We start from the raw sequence: 8974 nt of genomic DNA on the forward strand, positions 1-8974 counted from the left end.
GCTGAAATGATTGATTTTTGAAGGCTGAGGTGACAGTTCGGGTTGGGTGTAGGTCATGAGGGACGGGGTGCTAGGATAGCATCAGGGACGTGGGCCTGAAAATCAGGTTGCCTGCTGGATTTGCAGTGTCCAGAGACAGTGAGTTTCGGGTGGAGCAGAGCAGGTGTGGGGCCGTTCCAAGCGTGTGGTGTATGGGCAGCCAGTGGACGTCTTGGTGAAGAGACGGAGTGGGTGCAGGTTGCAGGAGAGAGGAGATGTGATCGTGGAGTAGCTGGTCAGCCTGCAGGGCATATAACCCCAGGGTGGGGTCTCTTCGGGAGAGTCCCAAATGCCCCTGTATGACCTCTTCATCCTGGTGGCTCCTTTCCCCTACCTGGGCTGAGACATCTGCCACGGAGGAGGTGAGAAAGGTGGTGACCTCACATTTCCCCCGTCTCCCCGTCTGCTTCAGTCCCTGCCTCACTTGCCCCCCGTTCCCCGAGGAGCCAGCCTTTGAGCATTTGGTCCTCTCCCTGACGGCTGCCCTAGTGCTGAAACCCAGGGTTTCCAGCAAGTACTCCACCATAGAGCCGCACACCGAGCCTTCCGTAAGGGCAGGGTCCCTGTGAGGCAGCCGTGCACGTGAACCCAGAAACTGTGCTGGTTTTCCAGGTTCCTGACTGCACCTGAGAAGCTAGCTGTTGATCTCCTTATACAGAATCGTGGTGAAAGAGATGTTTTTCTTTTCTTTGGTTTAATAATTTATGTAGCTTTATTTTATGTGCATTGGTGTGAAGGTGTCAGATCCCGTGGAACTGGAGTCACAGACATGTGTGAGCTGCCCCGGCTTCCACATTTTATTTAGCTTTTGGTTTTTTTACCCCAAGGGAACGGGATTAGGAACTTTGGGACATCCCTGTTTGTATTTCTCACACTTCATTTTGCTGACAAGAGCTGTCTGAGAAAAATGGGAACAGAGAACCTTCTCCACAGAGAGAAGACTTGCTCCCGTGCCTGGCACCTGTAGTTCTTGGCAGATAGGGAGTCCGGTAGAATTCCTCTTTGGTCTCACCTGAGGAAAAGCTGGCGGAGCGCCAGTCCTGGTCTCTGAGGCCCTGAGGTGGTCCTTTGCTAACCCTAAGGAAGCTCTGCCAATGGCGATAAGACCTTGGGGCTGGGGAAGGACAAGGCTAAAATCATGTAGCCAGAATCCCATAGCCAGAAGAGTGTAAAGTTGGCAATCAGTTCCAGGCATTCCGCTTCCATCCCTGCCCCAGCGCTGAGGTAGGTGGAAACTGAATAAAGCCTCTGGGTGCTGGGAACAAAGTAGGGTGCAGAAGAGAGGGGGGTCCTGGCCACCCCTCTCTCCCAGCCTCAGCTGGCCTGCAGCTGCCTTCTCCTGGGAGTTGAAGGGAGGGTTTGGTTTCCCCAGGCTGAGCCAGTCTTAGGACCCCAGTGTTGCTATCTCTGCTTGCTCCTAGCCTCTGGTAAGTGTTGCCAGATGTTTCTTCGCAGTGGCTAGAGACTAGTCACAGAAGCCGGTCAAAGGACCTGAGAGGTGGGGACAGCTTCCTGAAAGATGTCATAGTTAATTTCTATCCTCAAGAAGACTAGGTGATGGGCTCAGGAGGGTGAAGGGGAGGACACAGGGGATAAGAGCGCATATGAAGATGGTGTGGCTGAGATGGAGTACAGAATCCAGGAGCTGAGAAAGCCTAAGATGAGCCCTGGAGGGCATGAGAAAGAGAGGTGCATGCTTGGCTAGAATAGGCACTCGGCTTAGGCTGTCTGATATTAAAGGAGATGTATACCTTTCTTTTTTGAGTTTGGAATTCAGACTTTAGAGACTTAGCTCCACATTTTATATATTAAACATTAACCGAGGGCTCTTTGGAGAGGGGAGAAAGTCATGCCAGGAGGTCTCCAAAGAACATGCTGTAGATAGTAACTGTTAAAAAAAAAAAATTAAAGCATACACTAACTTGTTGCTCGTTGACTGATTAAAATCTCTTAAGTATGAAGGGAAAAGAGTCATGGAAAGGGGCTTAAAACATAACAGTACACATTAACTTGTTGCTGGTAGAATGCTTTTTTTTTTTAAAGATTTATTTATTTATTGTGTATACAACGTTCCTACTGCCTGTGTATATCCATGCCAGAGAGGGCACCAGATCTCATTACAGATGGCTGAGAGCCACCATGTGGTTGCTGGGAATTGAACTCAGGACCTCAGGACCTCAGGAAGAGCAGTCAGTGCTCTCAACCTCTGAGCCATCTCTCCAGCCCGGTAGAATGCTTAATATCTCTAAAATTAAGGGGAAGGAGTCATGGGAAAGGGTTTTAGCTAGTACTCAACATACATTCCCATCTCACTCTGCAGTTTAGCCATGGCCACAGAGCAGGGTTGCAGGTCTTTAAATCTTATCACTTGACTGAAAACAGTCTATCACCTTTCCTAGGTGTGGGAGATTTAGGAGTTAAATTTTCTTTTGTGTTCCTCTTTTTTTTTTTTTTTTTATGTAGAGCCAGCCCCAGAAATCAAACTTTTCTTAACCTCAGATTTTAGGCCCCTGCTTGACATTTTTATGTGGCATGTTTGAAATAGGTCTCTGACCTGGCCATAAGCCATTGAATTTTGTCAGGTCTGTGTTCTTACAAAAACCAAAGTGGTGGGAATCTGCGAGTGTGGTGGTCAGCATGGGCACCTGGCCAGTACTGAAAACGATGCTACTGTTGCTCCAGACAAGGATGCTGGGGCTCGGGGTCCCAAGTAGCTGCTGAATTTAGGTTCTGCTCATTAAAAGTAGTTTATCCTTCCTACTCCATCAGTGATAGGAGATGGGTACGAGCAAGAAGATGGATAAGGAAAGCGTATTTGTGGAGCTTCCCCCATGTGTGGGTCCCCCCGGGCAGGTGCCATCCTGAACGTGCTGCCTGCGGAAGCTGAGCTTGTCCTGAAGCTGCTCAGGGGAAAGGCTTACTGCTTCGAGTCCAAGGAAGGGACAGTCAGTGCCTCTGCCCCCTCCTCAGTAGCTAAATGCTGTGACTTCCAGCCACTAGCCAAGTAGACGGGGGCTCAGACAAGACCTAAATGTGCTGAGGAGTGACTGGGAGAGTCAGTGATGGGTTCAGCAGTAGCTAGGACTAACTAAAAGGGACATTGTGTCCAGAGACACAGATGGGAGGAAGCAGGCAGGAGGATAACCAGAGAGGGTCTGAGCCTGACGTGGAATGGTCCCAGGTGGCCTCAAGGCCAAGTACACTTCCGGCTGGGTATGAAGGGCCTGCCACACGAAAAAGTTACCTCGCTGCATTCTGTAGTCTCCACACTCCAGAAGTTGAGGCAGAAAAAGTACCAGTGCAGTGCTGACCTGGCCTGCACAGCAAGACCCTGTCTCCTAAAACAAGGGTGGCACCGGCACAAGGCTTAGTGCGAGGCCAGGACCTGATGGATTGCATGAGGTGGGTAAGGGGGACACACCCATCCCACTATTGGAGGACACAGGTACGTTCTGTCTCTATGGCAGCTATGGCAACATACAAGGCAAAAAAATGAACAGCTTGTACATCACAGTACAACATGTCACCCCAATCCGTGCTGCTCCACTGTTGTAGAATCTGTAGTGAGGTGAGGCCTGGTTGTGGATGGAGGCCTTGGGGTCTTAGTGACCAGGCCCAAGTTGCCCACAGAGCCCCTGAGCTCCACACTCAACTGCGTGTCTTTTGGAACTAGAAAACCAAGCTTATAAGTGTCCCTGAGGTTAGACATGATGTCACAAGAACACTTATTAGTGTGGTTAGTGGGTGGTTCTGTACAGCAGCAGGACATCTTTATCTGCTCCATCAGCAAGTGTTCATGGGGCCCTTCAGGTGTGGCAACCCACGCTTGTGAGAGATGGACACAGAATGAAGGGGTTCTCGCTAAGTGCAATGGGGAGCCTTCGGGTTTCATTGTGCTGCTGTCCTGTGGAACAAATGCTGGTCTCTGTGGTGGGCCTGTTGTGGAGGGGGTGACTTTCAGGTTGAGTCAGAGGGAAGAGTGGTGTCTCAGCCACTGTTCTATTGCTGTGAAGAGATACTGGTAGTTTGAATAATTGGACATCATAATCGCAAAGGCACTATTAGGAAGTATGGCCTCGTGGAGTAGGTATGGTCTTGTTGGAGGAAGTGTGTCACTGTGGAGGTGGGCTTTGAGGTCTCATATATGCTCAGGATACCGGCCATTGTTACAGTCTACTTCCTGTTGCTTGCATATCAACATGTGTCAGCTCCTTCTCCAGCACCATGTCTGCCTGCGTGCCGCCATGCTCTCCATCATGATAATGGACTGAGCCTCTGACACTGTACACCACCTCAATTAAATGTTTTTCTTTTATAAAAGTTGCTGTGGAGGCTGGAGAGATGGTTCAGTGGTTAAGAGCACTGGCTGCTCTTCCAGAGGTCCTAAGTTCAATTCCCACCACCCACATGTAATGAGATCTAGTGCTCTCTTCTGGCCTGCAGGAATGCATGCAGGCAGAGCACTGTATACGTGATAAATAAATAAAATCTTTAAGAAAAAGAAAAAAAGCTCTGGTCATGTGGGGCGGCAGTGGTGAGCACCTTTATTCCAAGCACTTGAAAAGCAGAGGCAGGTGGATCTCTTTGAGTTCGAGGCCAGCCTGGTCTACAAAGTGAGCGTCAGGACAGTCAGGGATACATAGAGAAACTGTCCCGAAAAACCAATAAATAAAAAGAGTCATGGTGTCTCTTCACTGAAATAGAAACGAAAGCATCTAATTGGTGGATTTCTTACAGTTTCAGAGGCTTGGTCCATTATCATGGTGGGAGCATGGCAGTACACATGGCATTGGAACAGTAGCTGGGAAATGCATCCTGATCCACAGGCAGAGAGAGAGAGAGAGAGACAGAGACAGAGACAGAGACAGAGACAGAGCGCAACACGCCACATCACCTAATCTTCGTAATTCTTTCAAACCCCTTGGTGACCAAGCATTCAAGATTCAAGTGTATGCGCCTGTTGGGGTCATGCTCACTCAAACCACAACAGATGGGAAGGTCAGGCACTGAAAGCCTCATAGAAGAATGTCAGCCTTAGAGGGAGAGCATGGAAGGAGGGTAGACATGAGAGACGGGGCTTTTGTTGGCCTTTAGGAAGTGCAGTTAACATATGGCCCAGAAGGAGGCTCTGCTTATGGAACCCCCAGGAGCCAAGGTCCTTTCTCCTGTGCCAAGAGCCCTCTTCTTGTGACTGCCCTGGCTGTCATTAGTGGGGATCACGAACTTGTGAAGGAAGAAGCACACTGAAGGGGAGCACAGTCTTTTTGAGGCTGTGGCTCCGAAGTTGCAGCGATATGTCCATATCAAACCCAGCAGTACAAGAGGGAAGTCAGGATAACCTTTGAAAGCAGCTCTGGGCTCTCCTGAAACATGGGGGCTCTGGTCCCGAAAGGAAGAAGGGGAGATAGATGCCTAAGGCCAAGTCCAGAAGCTGCTGAGCTCCTCCCTTGTGACCTTGACATCCCTGGTATTGAGGGCCATCTGTGCTGTACGCGGAGAGGAGATGCATGGTTATGGAGGTATAGCTGGCTGCTTAGGGTGGGGGCGAGTGCCTGAGGCAGACTGAGTTCGGCTTTGGAAGCAGGGTAGTAAATGAGGCCATGTTTTAGGAAGGCCCGGAGGATAGCAGGCTCTGAGCCCTTTGGAACCTAGGTTAGCACAACCAGAAAAGGAGGCAAGAGAACAGACACTGGGGTGGCTGGTGTTTACACAGACATCAGTGGTCCTGTTAGGAACCACTCCAGCACTCTGTCCTTCCATTCCCACAGCTCTGTGCTGGAGGAGAAAATGGACAGCTAGATAAAATGTCAGGCAGCCTCTGCTGTCGTGGAGCTCATGTTGCCATTGGAGCAGCACAGCCAACTCCACCTACAAGACAGCCGCAGGTAGGGAGAAGTAGATGGAGGACCAGACGGTGAAGGCCCTGGATAGGAACATTCTGCCATGATCAGCGGGGAAGTCGGAGACAGATGTAGGAGAGCAGCTTGGTATGGTAACCCCTGGAAGGTGAGGTGACAGGCTGGCAAGGATCTGGCCGTGTCATGTTTGGGGTCCTTCTGGCAGCAGTAGGAAGCCACTGGGGAGTTTTCAGATCTTTGTCTTTAATCCTTAATCCAGCTTCTACATTGAGACCACATGGGTGTGTATCAGGCTAACTGGTTTCATGGCTGCTTCCTCTTAAGCAGGTCCCAGGAGGCATTGGTTTCAAAATGGAGATATCTTTGCGTGAACACACACACACACACACACACACACCCCTTCTGCCAAATGAGACTGACCCAGCCTCCCGGTGACCCTCCTTGCTCCAAGGTATGAATACTTCCCTGCCTCCTTACCGTGATGAATCTTGCCAGAAATGTTGATCTCTGACCCCAACCCTGACCTGGCAACCAGTCTTCTCCCAGCAGATCCCGGAAACTCTGGTGCTGTGTGGTCCTGTTAGACCCTTGAGATGGGTCTCTCTCCCCTGTTCTTACTTTCTCCTGCCTCTCCCACTGCAGCATACACATTACCCAGATACACTGGCTGCACACACACGCTGAATCTCCTTCTCTGTATAAGATATTCACACAGTGCCAAGTGGCCTGCCTGGACTGGCCCAGAATTGGGATTCCTGGAGGATGTCAGGTTCTGTGTGAGCTAGACAGTAAAGAGTGTTGAATTTATGAGCACCATGGAGGTTGGTTACACAGACACTGTGTGTAAATTGGTGTTGTAAGAGAATTAGCATGGTGGTAATAGGCAGGATATTGCCAATTCAAGACAGGAAGCCCTGCAGTGCAGGTTGGAGGCCGGCAGGATATGAATAGTGGCGAGCTGACGTTAATGGACTGTAGGTGGCCTCATGATTTTCATATTTCCCATCACATCTCAAATCTATCATGGTTATCTGTTATTTTTGGAGCCCAGATTCAAACATAGCCTCACCTTGGTAGGCTCATCATGGGTCAGTTATGGGAAGGATAGTGAAGCAGAGAGGAGGGACCACTAGATGTCATGTTTCTGATTGTTCTTTAAGATTCCATTTGTGGGCCGGATAGATGAGCGACCAAGCCTGAGGATCTGAGTTTGGGACATGCCAACTCCTGCAGATTTTCCTCTTTTCCCCATGTACACTGTGGCTTGTGTGTGCTCACAAATGGCCAGACACACATACAACACAGAAGTGAAATGTAATTTATTTTATTTATTTATTTATTTATTTATTTTGGATTTTTGAGACAGGGTTTCTCCATAGCTTTTGGTTCCTGTCCTGGAACTAGCTCTTCTAGACCAGGCTGGTCTCGAACTCACAGAGATCCGCCTGCCTCTGCCTCCCGAGTGCTGGGATTAAAGGCGTGCGCCACCACCACCCGGCGTGAAATGTAATTTAAAAGATTCTATTTACGGCCCTCCTCCCCACTAAAGTCCTCTCCACCTTGGCATCATTAGTACATAGACCTTGGTGTCTTTAGTACACAATAGTTGGGCCAGGTACTGCTTGTCGGACTAAGTGTCATAAATGAACAAAGGATATCAAATCTGAGTAGCCAGTCTGGGTAGTACTTTTTTATTAATTTATTATGTATGTGTTCATGGGGATGGGGCATATATACGCTTGTGGAGACCAAAGGACAACTTTGTGCACCACTTTTCTCCTTCCACCTTTATGAAGATCCTGGAGACTGACGTCATCACGGCACTTTGGAGAGAAACGCATGCGTTGGTGAGGTAGCTGGTTCTGGAGGGAACAGGGCAGGTCTATTTAGGTTTCCTGACCGCCACTTTTATCCAGTTTTAGACACACTTGGATAAAACAGTCCCAGATAGAACTGGAGGTAGCACTTTTTCCCACAAGCTGAAATGTATCCTTTTGAAACATTCAGCAATGGACCGACTGCTGATTTCTTGTTCAGGTCTCTAGAGGTTTCTGGGACTACCCCAGGCCAACAGAAATGGTGCTAAACCAGGCCTTACCCTTATAGTGGGTTCAGTCCAGATGTGTTGCATCTTGCCCAGTTGTAGAGCCTGCATTTGTGGTCCCTTAGATGCCTCCAGTATCTTTGATGTGCCCCTTGGGCGGCTGGTGCTGTTCTGCAAACAGCATCAAGAGCCATCCTTGGTTCCCGTGGCAGTTCAGCTCTCGTGGGGACGTTTGTAGCCTGCATTCCGAGGCACACCGCGTGTTTGTGTGATTTGTGAAGTGAATCAGAGGGAAGTTTTTATACACAAATCTTGCCAATTTGAAATCACGGAATTCTAGGAGGCAAACCTGTGGCCTGCCGTCTTATTTAGGGGAGTTTCCATTGATGATGTTCCAGTCGATGACATTCCAGCATTTTTCAAAACCTTTTCTTCCAGAGTAGAGTTTCAAATGGAATTTGTATGTAGAGTCTCAGGTAGGGATTCTGTCTTGTGGTGGTTACAGTTCCTAGAGGTCCTGAGAGCCCAGCATGATACGATGCCTCATTGAAGGAGGAGGAGGGTAACTGCAGGTCCTTGCCAAAGCCAGCCAGTCCCCAAAAACAGAGAGCTAGGGGCTGGGTAGGAGGAGGAGGCCAAGAGTTCTCACCGCCTGCCACGCTCTTGTTTCAGATCATCAGGAAAGCCCTTGGTGAAGAAAAGCATGTCTCGACCAAAACCTCCGCTGCAGATCTGGTGACAGAGACAGATCACCGTGTTGAAGACTTGATAGTTTCTGAGTTGCGAAAGCGGTTTCCTTCCCACAGGTGAGTGCCCTCTTCGGAGGCATGCCCGGGTAACTCTCACACAGCGGAAAGGCTCTGCCACTTGTCACTGAGGGGCAGGTGGGAAACCCCAAGTTGCCCAGGCCTGGTCCTTCCATTTTTAGGGAAGAAAACTGATTGCGTCTGTTCTCTTTACTGCTACCTCGACAACCATCCAGTCCTCATGTCTCCTTAGGAATATGGAAGAGCCTCTGATTTCTTTTTTCTTT

The 8974-nt window shown here is 49.4% G+C and overlaps 1 protein-coding gene across 1 annotated transcript in view; it reads left to right on the forward strand.

Annotated features, from left to right (window-relative positions):
- Impa2 (inositol monophosphatase 2) overlaps positions 1-8974 on the forward strand; it is a 31364-nt gene that overhangs the window by 3851 nt on the left and 18539 nt on the right. Inside the window, exon 2 of the mRNA XM_005356222.2 lies at positions 8614-8747. Within this exon, the coding sequence (XP_005356279.1) occupies positions 8614-8747 (134 nt within the window). The remainder of the gene's footprint in view (positions 1-8613; positions 8748-8974) is intronic.

The sequence above is a fragment of the Microtus ochrogaster genome, chromosome 18, assembly GCF_000317375.1.
Source record: "Microtus ochrogaster isolate Prairie Vole_2 chromosome 18, MicOch1.0, whole genome shotgun sequence".
In the NCBI taxonomy this organism is placed as follows: Eukaryota; Metazoa; Chordata; class Mammalia; order Rodentia; family Cricetidae; genus Microtus; species Microtus ochrogaster.